Consider the following 23,462-nt stretch of genomic DNA (forward strand, 5'->3'; position numbering starts at 1 on the left):
CAGTTAGGATAGTCACATGGAACGTGAGATGGCTAGGAGGTCCGATCAAGAGGTCAAGGGTGCTTGCACATCTTAAAGTTTGAAAGGCGATGTGGCAATGCTGCAGGAGACTCACTTGAGGGTGAAGGACCAGGTGAGACTTAAAAAGGGCTGGGTTAGTCAAGTGTTTCACTCTGGATTTGACGGAAGGACTCGAGGGGTAGCGGTGCTTGTCAGCAAAAGGGTACACTTCCAGATGGAGAAGGTGGTGGCAGATCAGGGAGGTAGATATGTGATTGTGACAGAGGCGCTGGAGGGGTGATTAGTGGCGCGGTTAAGTGTATATGGTTCCAATTGGGACAATGTGAGATTCGCAAAGAAGGTGTTTGGGGCCATCCCCAACTTGGACACACACGAACTGATAGTGGGGGGGGGGACTGGAACTTGGTGCAGGAGCCAAGGTTGGACAGGTCACGGCCGCGCTCACTGGTCCCATAAGGGGGGGGGGGGGGCGAAGGCGCTGGCTGGGCTAATGGTGGAAATGGGAGGGGTGGACCCTTGGAGGTTCCTGCACCTAAGGGAACGGGAGTACTCATTTTTCTCAGCAGTCCATAAGGTATACTCGCGGATCGACTTCTTTGTGGTGGGGAACGCTTTGCTGGCTGAGGTTAAGGGGTCGGAATACTCGGCAATTGCAGTGTCAGATCATGCTCCGCATTGGGTGGATATGGTACTGGAGAAGGGGGTAGCGCAGAGGCCGGGGTGGAAACTGGATGTGGGGCTTTTGGGGAACCAAGTGTTCTGTGAGAAAATTGAAAAGGTAATTAAGGAATATGTAGGTTTCAACTGTACGGGTGAGGTGTCGAAGGCAGTTGTCTGGAAGGCTCTAAAGGCGGTGGTGAGGAGTGAGGTAATTTCGTTTAAGGCCAGGGTGGACAAAGAGGGGAGGTTGGAGCGGCAGAGGGTAATAGATGAGATGTTGGAGGTAGATAGGAGTTATGCAGAAGATGGGGACCCAGCGAAGCTGGAAAAGAGGAAGGATCTACAGGCGAGCTTCGACCGACTGTCCACCAGGAAGGCGGTGCGCCAACTGAGACGAGTAAGGGGTGCAGTTTATGAACATGGAGATAAGTATGTTAGCAGGTCAGCTCCGGAGGGAAGCAGCGGCAAGGGAAATTCTTCAGGTGAAGGATAGGGCAGGGAAGTTGGTGGTGGCTCCAGTGCTGATTAACAAGGTTTTTGAGGCGTTTTATGAGAGGTTGTACAGGTCAGAGCCACCTGGGGGAGACTGTGAGAATCAGGAATTTCTAGATGGGTTGGAGTACCCGAGGCTATGGGAGGGGGACAGGGCTACATTCGTAGGAGCAATAGTGGCGCAGGAGATAAGGGTGCAATTGGGAGGATGCAGTCGGGGAAGGTGGCAGGGCCGGATGGGTTTCCGGTGGAATATTATAAAAAATAATGTCACCCCTGATGGTGGGGATGTTTGAAGAGGCGATCGGGAAGGGGGTGTTGCCACAAACCTTGGGTAAGGCATCGATTTCACTGTTGCTAAAAAAAGATAAGGATCCGATGGAGTGTGGGTCGTATAGGTCCATATCACTTCTGAATGTCGACGCAAAAGTATTGGCGAAGGTACTGGTGGATAGGCTGGAGGAGTGCCTCCCAAAGGTGATAGGTGAGGATCAGACGGGGTTCATGAGAGGGGGGCAGCTTTTTTCATAATTAGGATGGTTTTGAACTTCGTTATGGCACCGGCGGAAGGGAAGGAAACTGAGGTGGTTGTGGCATTGCACGCGGAGAAGGCGTTTGACCGGGTAGAATGGGGGTACTTGATGGCAGTTCTGGAGCGGTTTGGGATTGGATCAAGATTTGTGAACTGGGTAAAGCTACTATATAAGGAGCCGAGGGCGAGTGTCCGCACAAACAACATCAGCTTGAGATACTTTTCTCTCCACCGTGGGACAAGACAGGGATGTCCTATCCCCCCCCCCTGCTGTTTGCACTTACGATTGAGCATTAAGAAGTTCAGGAGCAATTCCTCCCCCTGGTGGGCGAGCAGGGCGGCCGCAGCAACAAGAGCTCCCGCCGGTGGCCACGATTCGCGGCGATTTCGGGGAAATCCCTGAGTCCTCATGCATCCCCCCGACTATCGTCAGCCTTCGGGGCCGTCACGAGCAGCCAGCGGGGCCGGTTTAAAAACCGGCGAAGAACCCCGCGCGGGTGTCAGGCGGCGGGGGGGCTGAGGCGCTGGGCTCAGCGCGGCAGGTCAGAGTAGCGGGGATGGAGCTACGAGGAGGCCGAGGCGACAGGCCCGAGGCCAGGGCACCATGTAGGGAGGGTGCTCCACGACGGATGGCTCCCACCTAGGAAGAAGAAAGAAGGTTCAAGCCTGGTCCCAGGTGAATGCAGAGGAGAAAGAAAGAAGATTTAAGGAAGTTTGGTGAAAGTTTTTGTTTTCTCTCTTCCCCCCTCTTTTTTTTTCAAAAAAGAAGAATGTCCGATTGATGAAGGGCAGGAGGGTGAAAGGGGAGAGAGGAGAAAAGAAAGAAGATAAAAAAACAATAAGCCGCTAAAGGATGCGAAGAGCAACGTCGAAGAAAGGAGGAAACGCGGGTTCGCCGCCGAAGGAGAAGACGAGCAAAAGTGTTGACAGGATGGCGGAAGCCAAACTGCAAGGCGGGCCCGCACTACTTACGGTGGAGAAGATGACCGGGGTGATGGCGGTGGAGCTGGAAAAACATTTGGTGAGGCACATGGAGGCCTTGAGGAAAGAGATGGCGGTCGTGTTGAGATCATGGGTGGAGGAGGCAATCTGCCTGATGAGGGTGGAGGTGGCAAAGGCATTGGTCGAGGTGAGAGAGCTGGGCGAGAAGATGAAGGAGGTGGAGGAGGCCGTGACACGACACAGCGACCAGTTCACCTCGATGGGGGACGAGCTGCGGAGGGTGGTGGAGGTTAACAGAGGACTCCGAGCAAAGCTGGAAGACTCAAGGCGGCACAATTTGAGAATTGTGGGCTTGCCCGAAGGGACAGAGGGCCCAAGGCCAACGCAATACTTCGCTAAGAAGTTGGCGGAGCTGATGGGGGAGGGTGAGAGCCCCACCCTGTACGAGCTAGGCCGAGCTCATTGGTCATTAAGGCCAAAGCCCAAAGTGAACGAGCCGCCAAGGGCAGTAATTATCTGCTTCCATAAGTTTTGCATGAAGGAGAAAGTATTGAGCTGGGCGAAGCAGGAGCGTGAGGTGCTGTGGGATGGTTCTGCAGTTTGGATCTACCAGGACTTGATGGTGGAGTTGGCAAAAAGACGAGCGGCGTTTGGGCGAGTGAAGGCGGCTTTGTACAAGAAGGGGGTGCGATTTGCTATGGTGTACCCGGCGAAGTTGAGAGTAACATATAACGCCAAAGACTTTTTTGAGACAGCGGAGGCGGCTGAGGTGTTCGTGAGGGCAGAAGGCTTGGGACAGACGTGAAGAGCGGAACTGGAAGAGAGACTGTGGACTGTGCTTGAGCGGCTGGAAAATGTACAAATGTTACAACTTTCTTTTTACTGATTTGTATTGAAATTCACTTCCTTTTGCATTGTTACAGAGTTCAAGTTAATGGCGTTCTGTGTTGCGACGGTTAAATGTTATGTTAGTGAATTGTAGGGGTTGGATTGTTGGGTTTGTTTTTGTATTTCTTTCTCTGGGACTGGGTGGAAGGGGCGAGAGGTCTTGGCGGTGGGAGCCACCCGCGCTAGCTAACTAAAGTCAGTTAGTGAACGGGGGTGAGGTGAGAGGAGGACTGCGGACGTTGGAGCCTGGATAGCCTGCGTAAAGCTATTATATAAGGAACCGAAGGCGAGTGTCCGCGCAAATAATATCAGTTTGAGATACTTTTCTCTCTGCCGTGGAACAAGACAGGGATGTCCTATATCCCCCCTGCTGTTTGCACTTGCGATTGAGCCGTTGGCCATCGCATTGAGAAGTTCGGGAGCATGGAAAGGAATAGTGCGGGGGGGGGATAGAGCATAGGGTGTCCTGATATGCCGACGACTTGCTGCTGTATGTGTCGGAGCCGAGTGCGTCGATAGGAGGAATATTGGAGTTACTGCGGGTATTTGGGTATTTCTCGGGGTACAAGTTGAACCTGGACAAGAGTGAGTACTTTGTGGTGTCTCGGCAGGGGTGGGGGGGGGGGGGGGGGCGCCATTCCGTAGAGCAGGGACTCATTTTAGGTATCTGGGGGTGCAGGTTTCCCGGGAGTGGGGGAGGCTTCGCAGGTACAACATCACTAGTTTGGTGGGGAGAGTGAAAGCCGATCTAGCAAGGTGGGATGGCCTTCCTCTGTCACTGGCGGGTCGGGTACAGGCGGTTGAAATGAATGTGTTGGCGCGATTCCTGTTTATTTTTCAATGCCTACCGATTTTCCTGCCAAAGTCTTTTTTCAGGGAGATTGAGGGAAGGATTACCTCATTCATATGGGGAGGGAAGGTGGCCAGAGTGAGAAAGGTGCTGCTACAGAGGGGAAGGCAGGCAGGGGGTTTGGGTCTCCCGAACCTGTTGTACTACTACTGGGCGGCGAATGTGGAGAAAGTGCGGAGCTGGGTCAGAGGGGTTGATTCTCAGTGGGTCAGAATGGAGGAGAGTTTGTGCAGGGGGTCGGGGCTGAAGGCACTTGCAACAGCGCCGCTTCCGATAGCTCCGGGGAAATATTCAGGGAGTCCGGTAATAATAGCTTCATTGAAAATCTGGTGGCAGTTTCGCCAACACTTCGGGTTGGGTTAGGGTCAAGGGAAATGCTGATTTGGGGGAACCACAGATTTGAGCCAGGGAGGTGGGATGGAAGTTTTCGGAAATGGAAAGAGAAGGGGATTAAGACGCTAAAAGATTTGTTTCTTCGGGGTCAGTTTGCAGGATTGAGGGAGCTTGAAGCAAAGTATGGGCTAGAGCAGGGAGAAGTATTTAGGTACTTGCAGGTTCGGAATTTTGCCAGGAAGGAGATACAGAGCTTCCCAGAGGAACCGGCCTCCACATTGCTGGTGGAGGTGTTGACGACAAGGGGACTGGAGAAGGGGACAGTGTCAGCGGTGTACGGAGCTATTCTGGAAGAGGATAAGGCACCACTGGAAGGGATCGAAGCAAAGTGGGAGGAAGAGCTGGGAGAGGTTATAGAGGAGGGGGTCTGGTGTGAGGTGCTCCGGAGAGTGAATGCCTCCACCTCCTGTGCGAGGTTGGGGCTGATACAGCTGAAGGTGGTATATAGAGCGCACCTCACGAGGGCGAGGATGAGCCGATTTTTTGAAGGAGTAGAGGATGTGTGAGAGCGTTGCGGGGCGGGCGGGGGGGGGGGGGCGTCGAATCACGTTCATATGTTTTGGTCCTGTCCAAAGCTAGGGGAGTACTGGAAGGAGATGTTTAGGGTAATTTCCAAGGTGGTGCGTGTGAAACTGGACCCGGGTCCCCAGGAGGCCATATTCGGGGTGTCGGACCAGCCAGGGTTGGAAACGGGAGCGGAGGCAGATATCATAGCCTTCGCCTTGTTGATCGCCCGAAGGCGGATCCTGCTGGGATGGAGAGCAGCCTCTCCACCCAGTGCCCTGGCGTGGCGGGGGGACCTGTTGGAATACTTGACCCTTGAGAAGGTTATGTTCGAACTGAGGGGAAGCTCGGAGGGGTTCTACAAGTCATGTGCACTATTATGCACTTTCAAGAACTGGATAACATCGAACATTAGTTGGGGGGGGGGGGGGAGATTAAGGATGACTACGGGTAATCCCTGATTCCTTTTTGTCATTTGTTTATGTAAACATGCGGGCTGATGTTTGGGGGTTGGTGGGCGGATGGGATCGTTGTTATTATGGGGATTGACATATCTTGCTGATTATTGTTTATTGTTGATGGGTGTAAATGTAATTTCCAAGGTCGTGCATGTGAAACGACCAGGGTCCCCAGGAGGCCATATTCGGGGTGTCTGACCAGCCAGGGTTGGAAACTGGAGCGGAGGCAGATATCATAGCCTTCGCCTCGTTGATCGCCCGAAGGCGGATCCTGCTGGGATGGAGAGCAGCCTCTCCACCCAGTGCCCTGGCGTGGCGGGGGGACCTGTTGGAATACTTGACTCTCGAGAAGGTTAAGTTTGAACTGAGGGGAAGGATGGAGGGGTTCTGCAAGTCATGGGCATTATTCATTATGCACTTTCAAGAACTGGATAACTTCGAACATTAGTTGGGAGGGTTGGGGGGAGGAGGGCTGTGTGTATTAAGGGTGACTATGGGTAATCCCTGATTCCTTTTTGTCATTTGTTTATGTAAACATGCGGGCTGATGTTTGGGGGTTGTTGGGCGGATGGGATCGTTGTTATTGTTTTGGGGATTGACATATTTGTTACTGATTATTGTTTATTGTTGGTGGGTGTAAATTTGGGAGAAAATATGAAAAAGGAGAATAAAAATATTTATTTAAAAAAAAAAAAAGAACCATGCTCACATTTTCTGTCTCCAAACATAAGGGGCGAAATTCTCCCCCAACGGCGCGATGTCCGCCGACTGGCGCCAAAAACGGCGCCAATCAGACGGGCATCGCGCCGGCCCAAAGGTGCGGAATGCTCCGCATCTTTGGGGGCCGAGCCCCAACATTGAGGGGCTAGGCCGACGCCGGAGGGATTTCCGCCCCCGCCCAATCTCCGGTACCAGAGACTTCGGCGGGGGCGGGATTCACGGCGGCCAACGGCCATTCTCCGACCCGGCGGGGGGTCGGAGAATGACGCCCCAGGTTACCTTTTTAAATCTCCAATTTTTCTTCAGTTATCCCCTTGCTCTCAATGTATTTAGAAAACATCTTTGTGTTTTCCCAGATTTTACTTGCCACTTTATCTTCTTTCCTCTCTTTGTTTTCCTAATTTTATTTTTAATTTCACCCTTTCACTTTCCATACTTCTCTCGGCTTTCTGCCATGTTGAGCTCTTGGTATCTGACTTACAAAAGAGTAAGAGAAACAATGACTTAGCTGCTTTGAAGTGGTCAGGAGCTGTCAGTCATAGCAAGAGTGTTAATAAACATTATGATTTGGATCAATGGCGGGTACTTGAGATACATCCAAGCATGAAGGGAAAGATAAATAAACAAACCAACCCTCTAGCAACTGTGTCCGAACAATTGAGCTGGCAATCACAAGCTTTTGAAAGGTAGTGCTCTGTGAAATTGAATAGAATTGCAAAGGATCTGAGGGGATTTGAAGCCTTTTCCAGTGTTGAGGCCTTTCTAGGACGACTCTTAACACTTTAAAAAGCTGCAGTTTCAAAGGCATAGGGCTGAGAGAGCAGATGTCAGGAAAGGGAAAGTGTGTCTGCATTGTTCTTCACTGAATCATAGAATTTACAGTGCAGAAGGAGGCCAATCGGCCCAGCGAATCTGCACCAGCCCTGGAAAGAGCACCCTCCTTAAGCCCACACCTCCACCCTATCCCCGTAACCTAGTAACCCCACCTAACCTTTTTGGACGCTAAGGGCAATTTATCATGGCCAGTCCCCCTAACCTGCACGTCTTTGGACTGTGGGAGGAAACCGGAGCCCCCGGAGGAAACCCACGCACACACGGGGAGGACGTGCAGACTCCGCAGAGACAGTGACCCAAGTCGGGAATCGAACCTGGGACCCTGGAGCTGTGAAGCAACTGTGCTAACCGCTGTGCGACCGTGCGGCCCCAATGGGCTGGAATGCTCATCCGCTGTCAGATAGAGCAATTCAGGGTGAGGAGAGTTTTAAAAGTCTGACTACGATGATGCTGTTGAACAGAGGGCTGCCTGAGATCACCATGCCAAGGGTGATCTTCAGGTTGCCCAGGACTGGAAGGGGCATTCCAGACACGGGACCCCCATCCTAGGGTCAAGCTCTCACCCACAGCCCGAGCCCAGCCAACCCCCAGGACCCTTGTGGAACCCTCTGTGGCAATGAATTCCACAGACCCACCACTCTCTGGCTGAAGAAATTTCTCCTCATCTCTGTTCTAAAGTGACTCCCCTTTATTCTAAGGCTGTGCCCCCGGGTCCTAGTCTCCCCTGCTAATGGAAACAACTTCCCTACATCCACCTATCTAAGCCATTCATTATCTTGTAAGTTTCTATTAGATCTCCCCTCAACCTCCTAAACGCCAATGAATATAATCCCAGGATCCTCAGACGTTCATCGTATGTTAGGCCTACCATTCCTGGGATCATCCGTGTGAATCTCCGCTGGACCCGCTCCAATGCCAGTATGTCCTTCCTGAGGTGTGGGGCCCAAAATTGCTCACAGTATTCTAAATGGGGCCTATCCCTGCTTTTATATTCCAAGCCTCTTGAGATGAATGAAAACATTGCATTTGCTTTCTTAATTATGGACTCAACCTGCAAGTTTACCTTTAGAGAATCCTGGACTAGGACTCCCAAGTCCCTTTGCACTTCAGCATTATGAATTTTGTCACCGTTTAGAAAATAGTCCATGCCTCTTCTTATTTCCAAAGTGCAAGACCACGCACTTGCCCACGTTGAATTTCATCAGCCATTTCTTGGACCACCTCACACGCTCTCCCCACCTCACACTCTCTCCCCACCTCACACTCTCTCCCCACCTCACACTCTCTCCCCACCTCACACTCTCTCCCCACCTCACACTCTCTCCCCACCTCACACTCTCTCCCCACCTCACACTCTCTCCCCACCTCACACTCTCTCCCCACCTCACACACTCTCTCCCCACCTCACACACTCTCTCCCCACCCCGCACTCTCTCCCCACCTCGCACTCTCTCCCCACCTCGCACGCTCTCCCCACCTCGCACGCTCTCCCCACCTCGCACGCTCTCCCCTCATGATGGTGGGTGAGGGCGTGTGAGCCAGATCTATGGACATACACTGCCCCACTCACACTCTCTCCCTCTCCACCTCACACATCACTCTCTATCTCTCCTCCCTACTCCCTCTCACATTTTCTACCACCTTCTCACAATCACTACCCTCCCATATTCTCTCACTCCCCTCTTACTCTCTCACTCCCCTCTTACTCTCTCACTCCCCTCTTACTCTCTCACTCCCCTCTTACTCTCTCACTCCCCTCTTACTCTCTCGCTCCCCTCATACTCTCTCAATCCCCTCTCTCTCTCACTCCCCTCATACTCTCTCACTCCCCTCGTACTCTCTCATTCCCCTCATACTCTCTCACTCCCCTCACTCACTCCTCTCATACTCTCTCACTCCTCTTACTCTCTCACTCCCCTCATACTCTCTCACTCCCCTCGTACTCTCTCACTCCCCTCATACTCTCTCACCCCCCTCATACTCTCTCACTCCCCTCATACTCTCTCACTCCCCTCACACACTCTCACTCCCCTCACACACTCTCACTCCCCTCACACACTCTCACTCCCCTCACACTCTCTCACTCCCCTCACACTCTCTCACTCCCCTCACACTCTCTCACTCCCCTCACACTCTCTCACCCCCTTGCATTCTCTTACCTCCTTACACTTTCCTCCTTTCAACCTCTCTCACCTGCCCCACATTCAGACACTCGCACTTCCCTCATGATCTCAGCACATTGCACTCTCTACCCTCACACTTTTTCTCCTCAAGCTTTCTCCCCCTCACACTATCTCCCCACCTCACGCTCTCTCCCCACCTCACGCTCTCTCCCCACCTCACGCTCTCTCCCCACCTCACGCTCTCTCCCCACCTCATGCTCTCTCCCCACCTCACGCTCTCTCCCCACCTCACGCTCTCTCCCCACCTCACGCTCTCTCCCCACCTCACGCTCTCTCCCCACCTCACGCTCTCTCCCCACCTCACGCTCTCTCCCCACCTCACGCTCTCTCCCCACCTCACGCTCTCTCCCCACCTCACGCTCTCCCCACCTCACGCTCTCTCCCCACCTCACGCTCTCTCCCCACCTCACGCTCTCTCCCCACCTCACGCTCTCTCCCCACCCCACACGCTCTCCCCACCCCACACGCTCTCCCCACCCCACACGCTCTCCCCACCCCACACGCTCTCCCCACCCCACACGCTCTCCCCACCCCACACGCTCTCCCCACCCCACACGCTCTCCCCACCCCACACGCTCTCCCCACCCCACACGCTCTCCCCACCCCACACGCTCTCCCCACCCCACACGCTCTCCCCACCCCACACGCTCTCCCCACCCCACACGCTCTCCCCACCCCACACGCTCTCCCCACCCCACACGCTCTCCCCACCCCACACGCTCTCCCCACCCCACACGCTCTCCCCACCCCACACGCTCTCCCCACCCCACACGCTCTCCCCACCCCACACGCTCTCCCCACCCCACACGCTCTCCCCACCCCACACGCTCTCCCCACCCCACACGCTCTCCCCACCCCACACGCTCTCCCCACCCCACACGCTCTCCCCACCCCACACGCTCTCCCCACCCCACACGCTCTCCCCACCCCACACGCTCTCCCCACCCCACACGCTCTCCCCACCCCACACGCTCTCCCCACCCCACACGCTCTCCCCACCCCACACGCTCTCCCCACCCCACACGCTCTCCCCACCCCACACGCTCTCCCCACCCCACACGCTCTCCCCACCCCACACGCTCTCCCCACCCCACACGCTCTCCCCACCCCACACTGTCTACCCTCCCCCATGTTGTCGCTCCATCTCAATTACACTCTTTTCCCCCTCATTCCCTTTCACTCTCTCTCAAAAGTCTTCAGTAACTCTCTTACTCCGATGCCAGTGGGCACAGCTCCTTGTCACCTCCTGCTGGGATCTGGCAGTCTCATGCCCGCTCAATCCCACCTAGAACCTGCCCAAAGCGACTTGGCCATGCTCCTCAGCACTGCCACCCCCTGGCCCACGCTCCTCAGCACCTCCACCCCCTGGGTCATGCCCCTCAGCGCCTCCACCCCCTGGGCCACGCTCCTCAGCAACTCCACTCCCTGGGCCACGCTCCTCAGCACCTCCACCCCCCGGTCCACGCTCCTCAGCACCTCCACCCCCTGGGCCACGCTCCTCAGCACCTCCATCCCCTGGGTCACGCTCCTCAGCACCTCCACTCCCCTGGGTCACGCTCCTCAGCACCTCCACTCTATGGGCCACGCTCCTCAGCACCTCCAGCCCCTGGGCCATGCCCCTCAGCACCTCCATCCCCATGGGCCACGCTCCTCAGCACCTCCACCCCCTGGGCCACGCTCCTCAGCACCTCCACTTTCTGGGCCATGCTCCTCAGCACCTCCACCCCCTGGGCCACGCTCCTCAGAATCTCCACCCCCTGGGCCACGCTCCTCAGCACCCGGACCCAAACTCACTGCTGCTGCTCCAATTACAAATTGGTTCTTTCCCACATTTGCTGCTGATAGGCTTGAGCCCTAACAGGCCATACTTTGAATAAGCCTGGCTGAAACACATATACTCTCCCAAAAATTGACCATTTCCCAACATTTACACTTATACTCTCTTTACCTTTTTCCACAACTAAACAAAATCTGACTTTATTATGACCACCATAATGCTCACCTACTGATATCCCTTCTACCTACCCAGCTTTATTTCATAAAGTTGCCTTCTCATGTTTTTATTTGCTGCATACTGGCTAAAAAGATTCTCAATGCGATTTAAGAATCCTGCATTCTCTACACCTTTTACACTGATCCTATCTCACTTAATATTAGTGTAGTTGAAGTCCATTACTATCATTTCCCTATTTCATTCTGCACAACTCAGCAATGTGCTGGCATTTGCTCTTCTCCCTCTGATTGTAGTATACTGTGCAGGTCTATAGTGTACTCCCAGGAGTGTGATTGCCCCTTTTTTCTGTTTTTCAGTTCAACCAATGTGATCTAATTTGATCCAGTGTAGTAAATAATAATTATTTTACCATTAAACCATTCATTTCAGATAAAATAGTTCGACATGCTGGGAATTTGAGAAACTGCTATGTCTGTGAAGTGGGCCCAGGTCCCGGTGGCATCACTCGATCAATTCTCAACGCTGGCATTGCAGAATTACTTGTGGTTGAAAAGGATACCAGATTTATTCCTGGCTTGCAGGTAAGAAAATGAATGTAAAGAAGCTGTATTGTATGTTTTGTTTATAAATTTAGAGTCCTCAATTATTTTTCTCCAATTAAGGGGCAATTTAACGTGGCCAATGCACCTACCCTGCACATCTTTGGGTTGTGGAGTGAAACCCACACAGACACTGGAAGAATGTGCAAACTCCACACGGACAGGGGCCCGGGGCCGGGATCAAACCCGAGTCCTCAGCGCCGTAGACAGCAGTGCTAACCACTGTGCCACCGTGCCGCTCCTATGGTGTGTGCCTTGTTACACACAAATTATGCCAGATCAAAAGCAGCTGCTGCAATAATATATATGATGGATAGTGGGTATAACTGTCAGTGCAAATGTATTCAAAGCTTTTTTAAGTCCATCTGGTTTGTGTTTCAAATCATTAACCTGATGTTGACTTTTCTTATACAGTTACCACAAAATCCAAGTTGTCTGAGGTCTAGGAGCAGGTTGCTAAAATAGACAAAGTGCTTTATACCTAAATCAATATTTGAAATTAATCACTGGGGCAAATGCTGGGTCTGCAAAATATTTGAGCAGTGTCCACGTTCTTCTAATATTTATGCAGAATCTTGCCCTCCTGTTCTATTTTATTCAAGAGAGGAGCATTCCAAAGAATCCCTCCCAGGGTAATCTTTTGTATATACCTAAACGTCAAAGTCATTAAGCTGGCTTCTTTATTAGTACTTAACAGCAGGAACATTGGAAAATGTGGATAAAAGACGAGAGTTTTGTAATAGAATAGTAATTTTGTGCCCTTGTAGTTGCTGGCTGAAGCAGCACCTGGGAAAATGCGGATCGTTCATGGAGATATTCTGACCTACAAACTGGAAAGGGCTTTTCCAAAGCAATTTCGAAATAAATGGGAAGATGGTAAGTTTTCTTTAGCAATGGATTATCAGACATTAATTTGAGAATTTTGTTATCCCAAAGTTTGTGCTTAAACTTTATTGCGTAATGGAAGAATAAACTTTATTTCGTAATGGAATAATAATAATAATCACTTATTGTCACAAGCAGGCTTCAATGAGGTTACTGTGTCGCCACATTTCGGCGCCTGTTCGGGGAAGCCGGTACGGGAATTAAACCTGCGCTGCTGGCCTTGTTCTGCCTTGCAAGCCAGCTGTTTAGCCCACTGCGCTAAACCAGCCCAATAAGTAAACTATGAGTCCTGAATGCTAGCTGGTCCCACTTTATCTAATTGATGCTTCACTATAACTAAGCTATTGAGTTATTCAGTTTTCTTAAGACCAATCGTCGACTTGGTGTTCATTATTTTAAGTATAGCATTCACACCATAATTCAAAAGTGTTTACAAAATTATATTGAAAACAGTTTCTGCAACATCTGCCAAGGCGTCTTAGAATGTGTAAGGAAAATTAACTCTTATAGAATGCATGACTTCTGTTGACATATAACAGATGACACTGTGCCAGACATTACAGAAATATATTTCATTTCTTAATTGATTTAAGCCAGTGAATGGTTTCACCTCATAAAAATAGCTACTGTCTTGACCAGAATAGTTTTTCTAACCTGTATAAGAGCATGTTACACTCTATTTGTCAAACTGAAGCTAACAGTTTGTATAACTAATAACAGACCTAATAGAAGAAAAGATGAATAATGAGCCGTATTGCTTTTGGAATTGAAAAATATTGCAAAAGGAAAACACTTAAAAATTACCCAGGCTAATATGGAATCTGAGTCCCACTGACCTTTGACCCTCCAAGTAGCCAGCCAAACTAAAGTATGATTTCATTACTAGGTTGCTTAACTGGTTTCATTGTTATAGAGGAGAGAGAAATGTATAACTGCTGGCATTTGGTGATCTGGGGCGGGATTCTCCGACCCCCCGCCGGGTCGGAGAATCGCCTGGGGCTGGCGTGAATCCCGCCCCTGCCTGTTGCCGAATTCTCTGGCACCGGATATTCGGCGGGGGCGGGAATCGCACCGCACCGGTCGGCGAGGCCACCCCCCTCCCCCGGGCGATCTCCGGCCCGCGATGGGCCAAAGTTCCGCTGCTGGAATGCCTGTCCCGCTGACGAGGATCAAACCACCTCTCTTCCTGGCGGGACTAGGCGGCGCGGGCGGGGTCCTGGGGTGGGGGGGGTGGGCACGGGGCGATCTGGCCCCAGGGGGTTTCCCCACGGTGGCCTGGCCCGCGATCGGGGACCACCGATCCGCGGGCGGGCCTGTGCCGTGGGGGCACTCTTTTCCCTCCGCCTCGGCCACAGTCTTCACCATGGCTGATGCGGAAGAGACACCCCCCCTGCGCATGCGCAGGGATGACGTCAGCAGCCGCTGACGCTCCCGTGCATGCGCGGACTTCCGCCGCCCGGCGAAGTCCATTCGGCCCCGGCTGGAGTGGCGCCAAAGGCCTTTCCTGCTGGCTGGCGGTGCGCCAAACACTCCGGCGCGGGGCTAGCCCCTCAAGGTGAGGGCTTGGCCCCTAAAGGTGCGGAGAAATCCGCACCTTTGGGGCGGCCTGACGCCGGAGTGGTTCCCGCCACTCCATCCCGCCGGGACCCCCCGCCCCGCCGGGTAGGGGAGAATCCCGTCCCAGATATTTATTTGAAAGGCAAAGGAAAAAAAAATTTGTAAACTGAGTCTTTGAGATTACATAGGAGGGTCACGATTAAGGTCAGAAATATAGCTTCTTGCCTATAGGTCAGTTTTATGGCTTTGTCTCAACTAATCCTTCTGGTTAATCTATTCTCACATAGACACACGTCAATGGCAGCTTTGATGGTGAGCAGGTGAACAGCTTCCAGGCAATCTGTAATGCTGCTGTTGATCTAGCCTTTAGTAAGAAAGAAAGACCAACTTGTACTTCGGTAGTATCTTTCACAACCTTGACAGATAATGAAGTGTCACTGTTGTAATTGATCAACAAGTGCAGTGATCCAAATGCTGCCCCCTAGAGGACACTGCTGTTTACTATCCCCCAGCCAGAGAAGTATTTATTCACTGTTCTCTATTTCACAACCAATTTGGGCTCCACGCTGTTGCTGTCCTTTAATCACATGGGCTTCAATTTTGCTAAAGGTCTGTTACATGGCATTTTGCCAAATGGCTTTTCAAAGTCCTACATTATGGTAATGTTAGTTAAGGGATGAATATTGTCCAGGGCATCAGGGAGTCCTCTTCTTCGAAATAGAGTTACATAATGTATTTGGTATACCTGAGAGGGCATTTCATCCAACAGGCCAGCATTATGCTAAAGTAGTCGCCCGGAGTTTGTACTCTGGTCTCTGGACTGTGATTTAAATCAACAAGCTCCTGATGCTGAGGTGAGAGTGCCACCATTGAGCCAAAACTGACAGTACAGTACACGGAGAGTGAGTGACTTAGCAGCATTTTACCTTGTGCTCTTCTGTCCTCCTTGGAAATTACTTGTTTCACAGCAGAGAAATTGCTTCTACTTGGCATCACAGTGAATTGGTAATTTGGCTGTAAATCCATGTCTCCTCGAGGTGGTGGCAATGTGGATTCATTGTGAGATTTGGTGCCATCTTGTGGACGAGCAGAGTTGTTGAGGGAACTTTAAAAATTAATGAAAATATTAAATCAAGCTGTGTAAAGTGGCAAAGATAGGGCTGTATTGGGCTACAAATGATAAAGTATTATTCCATTTTCAAGAATGATAGTAATGTAGAAAATATACAAATGACTTCCAGCATAAACTGGCAATATGTTTGATTTCAACATTTTACATTATATTACCTGATGGTAATTGTATTGGGCTTGTTTACAGAAGTTGCAATTAAAAAGCACCTTTCACAAACACAGAGCATCACATTATTTTGTGTAAAGAGATTTCTACTGTACAGCTTCTGCAATTTTCTGTAAAATTATAATAAATTATAGAACAAATTTAAAGGACCCAGGGAGTATTTTGTTCATTATAATAATCTTAGAAGACAAAAAATTATTTGCGGATGTCAGATGCAAATAGTAGTGATAGGCATGCATGAAATGAATACACATAGATTGACATTATTTAAATTCATAATGGAGTCTGCTTGGGCTGTCGAAAAGTGATGAGATCCAGACGTCAATTATAAAATTGGGAGGAAATATTTAAAAACTGAGCAAGTGGAGAAGTCCATTCTTAAAATTTATATTTAAATGCACTGTAGACATTTAGTGAGTGTTTTATTTAAAAAATCCCATAATATTCAGCTTATTAGAAGGGTTTGTTTTGAAAGAAGTGTGCAGTTTTAGTTTATACAGTTTTAGGTGTTCTGAGCGCGTTTAATGTTTCCATCACCCCCAACCTCCATTCTCACATCTCTGCGATATTTCTTTGGGCAGATAGGGCTATCCAGTTTGTGTTGATGTTAGTTCATTCAGTGCACTCAAGTATTGACAGAATCTCAGACTAAAGGGACGATCCTTTAAAACAGAGATGAGGAGGAATTTCTTCAGCCAGAGGGTGGTGAATCTGTGGAACTCTTTGCCGCAGAAGGCTGTGGAGACCCAATCACTGGGTGGCTTTAAGACAGAGATAGATAGGTTCTTGATTAATAAGGGGATCAGGGGTTATGAGGAGAAGGCAGGAGAATGGGGATGAGAAAAATATCAGCCATTTTTGAATGGCGGAGCAGATCGGCCGAGTGGCCTAATTCTGCTCCTATGTCTTATGGTCTTATTTCAGAAAAATATCCATGGCCCGACTCTGGTCAGTTTTTCCTTGTCGAAAAACACCCTAGAAATCCGCAAACCTATCTCCTGGGAAGAATATTTCTTCGACTTAACTTGAGACGTGCCAAATAATTTGGGGGAAATTATTTGTATTTGAGTAGGTACCACAGCACATTTGTGGATAGAGGTTCACAGCGTGAGAATGTGAACGCAACAGGAGTTCCATAGTCACCTATCAGTCAAGATAAAGGTTTAGTTAATCATTGGGAGGTTGCTCGATGCCCTCAATTTCAGACATGACTGTCTTCTACCTAACAATTCGTTGATGAGGTTGGTGGGTCCATCAACAAGTAGCTGTCATTGTGAGAGTGGTGCCTACACAGCCCTACTGCTCTATTTTAAGAAATCATTTTGGGATTTTACAATTTGTAAGATTGGGGAAGATTCCAATTTATAAACCTGCTTGAAGAGCTATTTACTTGCTGGGAAGATCCAAAATTAGGGTTTTACATCAATCTTGTCAATGATAGGTAAAAACTATTCGATCTTCCTGTGGCAAGAGAAGAAATGTGCATTTTTATTTTTGGACTGTACTTTACATTGATTCCCATTTCTGACTGACGTTAGTTTCTAAATGTGGTGCATGAAACTGACCTATTCAGTCACTGACTATATATTTATGGTTTTTAAATGTTGTGAACAGGCCCTCCAAACGTGCACATCATTGGCAACCTTCCTTTTAGTGTTTCAACACCTCTCATTATCAAATGGTTGGAGAACATTGCAAATCGCAACGGGCCTTTCATCTTTGGGAGAACACAGATGACACTAACATTTCAAAAAGAGGTTGCAGAGGTAGGTGTTGATAATTCTGATTTTTTAAAAATTACTTCAAAGGATATGGAAGTCACTGGCTAGGCAGTTATTGCCCCATCTGTAATTGTCCTTGAGAAGGGTGTAATAAGCTGCCTTCTTGAACCGCTGCAGTCCATATTGTGTAGGCAGCCCCATGATGCTGCTCGGAAGGGAGTTCCAGGTGTTCCTGTAGAAGAGGATCCAGACACTTTCAAATTATAAGAATTTTTATGTTGTATTTTTACATGAGCTCATAGAAAATTCAAAGCACCGAGACTTGAAAAATGAAAGCACTGGTGGCCGTATTCTGTAATTTTTTATTTTTTTTTTAATGTTTTTATTCTCCATTTTCACATTTTCCTTCAAAATTTACACCCCACCCACAAACAGTAAATGGTAACAAATACAAAATCAATCCCCTTAACAATACCAACGATCCCATCTTCCCACCACCCCAAACAACGGCCCACCTGTCAATATATGCATCCAATAAGACATACCAACGATCCCATCTTCCCACCACCCCAAACAACAGCCCACCTGTCAATATATGCATCCAATAAGACACACCCTCCCACGGTGGCAACAAAAAAACAAAGGAGAAAAGACCTATAGAGTCTACTGCACCCCCCCCCCCCCTACACTCAACGCCCTCCAACCTCTGAAAGAGTACCGTACATGACACCCAAGTGTTGTACCCCCCCCCCCCCCATTCTCCAACTCCTCCCGTCCACTACCTCTTGTAAAATCCCTCCCCCCAAACTCGGTTCCTTCCCCCCAACTTTCCACCCCGCCTAGACCACTCGGACCCTGTTCTGCCAGGCTCCGATGGCTGCAGCCCCTCCCCCCACCTCACTCCCGTTCACTGGCCGGCTTAAACCGGCCAACGTGGAGGCCCCCGCCCGGGTTCCTTTCCCCCTTGCCCGGCCCTAGGAAAGGCCAGAAATCCCCCTTTAACACACAAACCCCGCATATCCACCTACACCCCAAAGAGCCCTCATTTCGAGTGAAAGTCCCATCACTTCCCTTGTCCAAATATATACAACATTGGCTCCTTTAGCCCATACACCCGCACGCAGTGAAACACAAACGAAGAAAATACAGTCATGAGGTTACATCGGCACATGGCCATTTCTCGATGTCAGTTCTGCCACAGTCCTTCTGCCTTCGCAAACTCCTCCGCTGCTTCCGCCGTTCCAAAATAAAAGTCCCTGAGCTTGTAAGTCACCCTCAGCGTCGCTGGATATACAATGCCGCACTGCACCTTGCTAATGTACAGCGCCCTCTTCACCCGGTTGAAGGCAGCCCGCCTCCTCGCCAGTTCCACTGTAAAGTCCTGGTATACACGTATACCAGCTCCAGCCCACTGCACCACCCGCTTCTGCTTGGCCCAGCTCAGGACCTTCTCCTTCACACTGTACCTACGGAAGCACAGAGTCACTACCCTTGGCGGCTCACTCGCCTTTGGTACAGGCCTCCACGACCGATGAGCCCGATCCAGTTCATATCGGGAGGGATCCTCCCCCTCCCCCAATAGTTTCGCCAGCATCGCGGCAAAATACTCAGTCGGCCTTGGTCCCTCAACTCCTTCGGGCAGCCCCACAATCCTCAAATTCTGTAGCCTGGATCTGTTTTCCAGGTCTTGCATTTTTCCTCGCAGATCCTTGTTAATGTCCATCACCTTCCGCATCTCCTGCCCCATCGAGGCAAGTTGATCACCGTGCTGCAATAACGTCTCCTCCACTTCCTTCAGCGCCTCCCCTTGCTCTCGCACCTCCGCCACTGCGCTCGCCACCGCCTTCGTCACCGGGGAAATTGCCTCCTCCACCAGCACACTCAAAACCTCTCTCGTCTTCTTCCTCATTGTCTCCATGTATTTTGTAAACTGCCTTTCGAATTCCGCAGCCATCACCTTAGTTACTTCTTCAGCCGTAAGCAATGCGGCCTCCCCTGGTGCTCCAGCCTCCGTTTTCCTTGGTGACCCCGCGGTGACCTTTCCACTCCCCGACGGACCTTCAGCTGTTTTCCTTACGGACGTTCTTTTGCTCACCCTCAACATTTTTCTTCACTGTGCCGCCTCTGTGCCTTCTCCCTGCTTTTGCTGCCTACGTGGACCCTGGGACCGGGCTTAAAGCCCCGAAAATGCCATTCCCGAACGTGAGCCCTCCATTGTGCGGCCGCCTCCCGCCCGCCGTCACCGGAAGTCCCGTATTCTGTAATTTCTATGGGCCTTGTTTGCTGTGTCGGTGAATTGTTGGAAGACTTCAAGTATTCCAGTGGATGATGTGGCCTTTGTGAAACCAACATCAATTTGTCAATGCCCAGACATAAATTCCAATAAATTATATGTCCGACGAGGTAAATAATCTGTTCACGCAGCTTTCCCATTTACAATACCTCTAAGTGAGAGAAATAATTTACATTGATTACCAGACCTTGAAGAGGGGATCCATTTTCTGTATGAGTAAACTGCCTGACATTGGCCAGAATCTTCCATTCTGGAATCTAAGTTTGGTGGTGGTAGGCTGATGTTGCGCTGGTCAACTCATCACCTATTCATCCATGAAGAGCTTAGCAGATCTCAGGATGGGGGCAGGCAGGAAGCTGCCATCCCCACCATTGCCTCTTGTGGTCAAAGGTCCAAGCACCTTACTTAAAGGCATCTGGACAGCCATTCATTCACTGCAGGCCAAGAGCTTCAGCCTGGCTGTTGTTCAAAACTCTGCATCAACCAGGACGTCCCAGAGACGACAATGTGCAGTCCCACGATTCAGTGAAGTCTCCATGCAGCTTCTCATCCAGGCCATACAGGAACGGCAGGAGGTGTTTCCCTGGCATGGCAGCAGAAGACCCTCCTGTCTGACCACAGCAGCTTGAACGAAGGTTACAACAGAGGTTGGTGCCTGTGGGGCCCACAGGAGAAACACCCAGAAGTGCTGGAAGAGGATGATGATCTGCTGCACTCTGCCAGCGTAGGTGGCTTCATTTATTCACTGCAAATAAGAGCATCAGGCACTGTAAGTTTGCGAGTGCACAGGGATGTCAGGCAGGGGTTTGAGTTAAAGTACTCCCCAGCAGATGGGACATGTACACTGAATGTGGAAACTTCTTCATGCTCCCAATATTCTATCAGTTGCAGGACATCCTGCTTGTAAATCATTTGGCCCGTAGCCTTGTGTGCTTTGGGTTTACAAGTGCACATCTAAATACTTCTTAAATGTTATGAGGTTCTCTGCCTTCACCACCTTTTCAGGCAGCGAGTTCCAAACTCCCATCACCCGAAAAGTGCGAGGTGATGCACTTTGGAAGGAGTAACAAAACAGGGAATACTCAATGAATGGTAAGACACTAGGAAGCTCAGAGGAACAGAGGGATCTTGGGATGCTTGTCCACCGATCTCTAAAGGCAGCAGGATTGTTTAGTGGGGTAGTTAAGGAGGCCTACGGGACACTTGCCTTTATCTTTTTAAAAATTATTTAGCGTGGTCAATCCACCTAATCTGCACATCCTTGGGTTGTGGAGATGAGACCCACGCAGACACGGGGAGAATGTGCAAACTCCACACGGACAGTGACCCGGGGCCAGGATCAAATCCGGGTCCTTGTTGCCGTGAGGCAGCAGTGCTAACCACTGCGCCACCATGCCACCCTCACTTGTCTTTATCAGTCATGGCATAGATTATAAGAGCAGAGTGGTTATGTTGGAGTTATACAAAACTTTGGCTAGGACAGAGCTGGATTAGGTCAGGTTGTTTTCTTTAGAGCAGAGACCTGGTTGAGGTGTATAAGATTATGAGGGGTATTGACAGGATGGGTAGAAAGCAGCTGTTTCCCTAAGTTGAAGGATCAGTAATGAGGGGTATGATTTTAAGGTGAGGGACAAGAAGTTTATAGAGGATTTGAGGAATTTTATTTTCACCCAGAGGGTGGTGGGAGTCTGGGATGTCCTGCCTGGGAGGGTAGTATAGACAGGAAACCTCACGACCTTTAAAAAGTATGTGGATGAGCACTTGAAATGTCATTTAAAGCTATGGGCCAAGTGCTGGAAAGTGAGTAGTGTAGGTTTAGTGTGGTTTTGTCATTGCAGACTTGATGGGCCGAATGGACTCTTCTGTACTGTATAAGCCTGTGACCCAATGAATGCCTCCCACTGATTTGACACAGTTTTTCCTTCCAATAGCTGTATTCGGTCCACATTTGCCAATTCACCTCTCAGCTTTGTAAATTTTATATTCCCCTAATTTCAAACTTTTATTCCTGTTCTATTTTTGTCTTTCTTCATAACAATGTTGAATCCAACTGTGTTATGATCACTATCTCCAAAATGGTCCCCCACTGCTGCTTCATCCACTTGCCCAGCTTCATCTCCTAAGACTAAATCTAGAATTGCACCCCCATCTCATTGGACTTGTTATGTGCTGGCTAAAAAAGTTCTCTTGAATGGAGACCGAGGTCCAGCAGAACACACAGTGGCTGCTGGATATGCTCTCAGACTTGCACACCATCATTCTACTAATGGGTGCAGTGCAACAGTGGCAAGGCAAGAGGGGGACAGCTTCTCCTCAATGAGTCAGGGAGGAAGAGTGCCAGGCAAGCACCCTGGGCGCTTCATCCCAGAAGACTCCCAAGTGCTCTGCTGCTCAACCTCCCCTCTGCCAGTGACCCTATCGCCTTCAGGTTGGGCTGAGGAGGATGCACCTGCACTTGAGCAGGAGACCCTAATCAGGCTGAGGTCCTTTAGGCTTTAACCAGAGGATGCCTGCCAAGTCATCATAGTCAGCAGGGCACAGCAGTCAGCAGCCTGCCTCCACCTCAGCTGTAAATGTCAGACTGCAGTCGCAGGCAAAGAATGATGACAACGTTTTGAAGGTACACAGGTGTGTACAACCATTGTGTGTAGTTTGGACACTTGTAAATATATGTTCACTTGTAAATATATGTTCACTTGCACTGTTTGCTAGTTTCCTGGATCCCACCTTGTTGCTAGTTATTAGAATGGTCACGGGCATTTAAGGATCTGAAATTTGGGCCCCCATTGGAGTCTGATAATAAACTATAAATTCAGTACTCTCCCAATGTCAACTTGCTGATTACTCAATAATCCCACATGTACATAATTAAGAACTGGCCACCACAATGGTGAGTGCGCTGTCTGGACATGCATTGTACAAACCATTGCTTGCAGCTCACCATGTTATGACCTCTGACAATGTGTTCACTGAGGTCATTGCAGCTCCTGCTGCTGTTGCCGCAATGGGAGTACTCATGGGAAGTTTAAAAAAAGTAAATTTAGAGTACCCAATTCCAATTTTTCCAACTAAGGGGCAATTTAGCGTGGTCAATTCACCTGTGGGGGTGAGACCCATGCAGACATGGGGAGAATGTGCAAACTCCACACGGATCAAACCCGGGTCCTCAGTGCCGTGAGGCAGCAGTGCTAACCACTATGCCACCGTGCGGCCCGTATTCCTGGAGAGTTAAACCTGCTCTGTGAGTCACAAGAAACACTGGAGTTGCAGTTTCAGGGCTGAGAGAGCGAAGCTCTACACTGTCTTCTTAACAGTAGAAAACCAGGGGCTTCCATACATATCTGAAGAAAGCTGTGGTGGGCAAGTCCAACTATTAATGGCTTTCCTTCGTAACTTCTCATTTTGTGCTAACATGGAGGTGATGACTGCAATAACAGGCAAGTTAACATAGGACATACAGTGCAGAAGAAGGCCATTTGGCCCATCGGGTCTGCACCGACCCACTTTAAGCCCCCACTTCCACCCTATCCCCATAACCCAATAACCCCATCTAACCTAAGGGCAATTTTAGCATGTCCAATCCACCTAACCTGCACATTTTTGGACTGTGGGAGGAAACCGGAGCACCCGGAGGAAACTCACGCAGACACAGGGAGAATGTGCAGACTCCGCACAGACA

General features: G+C 50.0%; 1 protein-coding gene across 4 annotated transcripts in view; it reads left to right on the forward strand.

Moving 5' to 3' along the window:
- tfb1m (transcription factor B1, mitochondrial) overlaps positions 1-23,462 on the forward strand; it is a 90,858-nt gene that overhangs the window by 19,273 nt on the left and 48,123 nt on the right. For all 4 annotated transcript variants that reach the window (XM_072507687.1, XM_072507688.1, XM_072507682.1 and 1 more), the window contains 3 exons: positions 11,861-12,012; positions 12,798-12,906; positions 17,384-17,535. In XM_072507687.1, the coding sequence (XP_072363788.1) occupies positions 11,861-12,012; positions 12,798-12,906; positions 17,384-17,535 (413 nt within the window). The remainder of the gene's footprint in view (positions 1-11,860; positions 12,013-12,797; positions 12,907-17,383; positions 17,536-23,462) is intronic.

The sequence above is a fragment of the Scyliorhinus torazame genome, chromosome 1, assembly GCF_047496885.1.
Source record: "Scyliorhinus torazame isolate Kashiwa2021f chromosome 1, sScyTor2.1, whole genome shotgun sequence".
NCBI classification, from domain to species: Eukaryota; Metazoa; Chordata; class Chondrichthyes; order Carcharhiniformes; family Scyliorhinidae; genus Scyliorhinus; species Scyliorhinus torazame.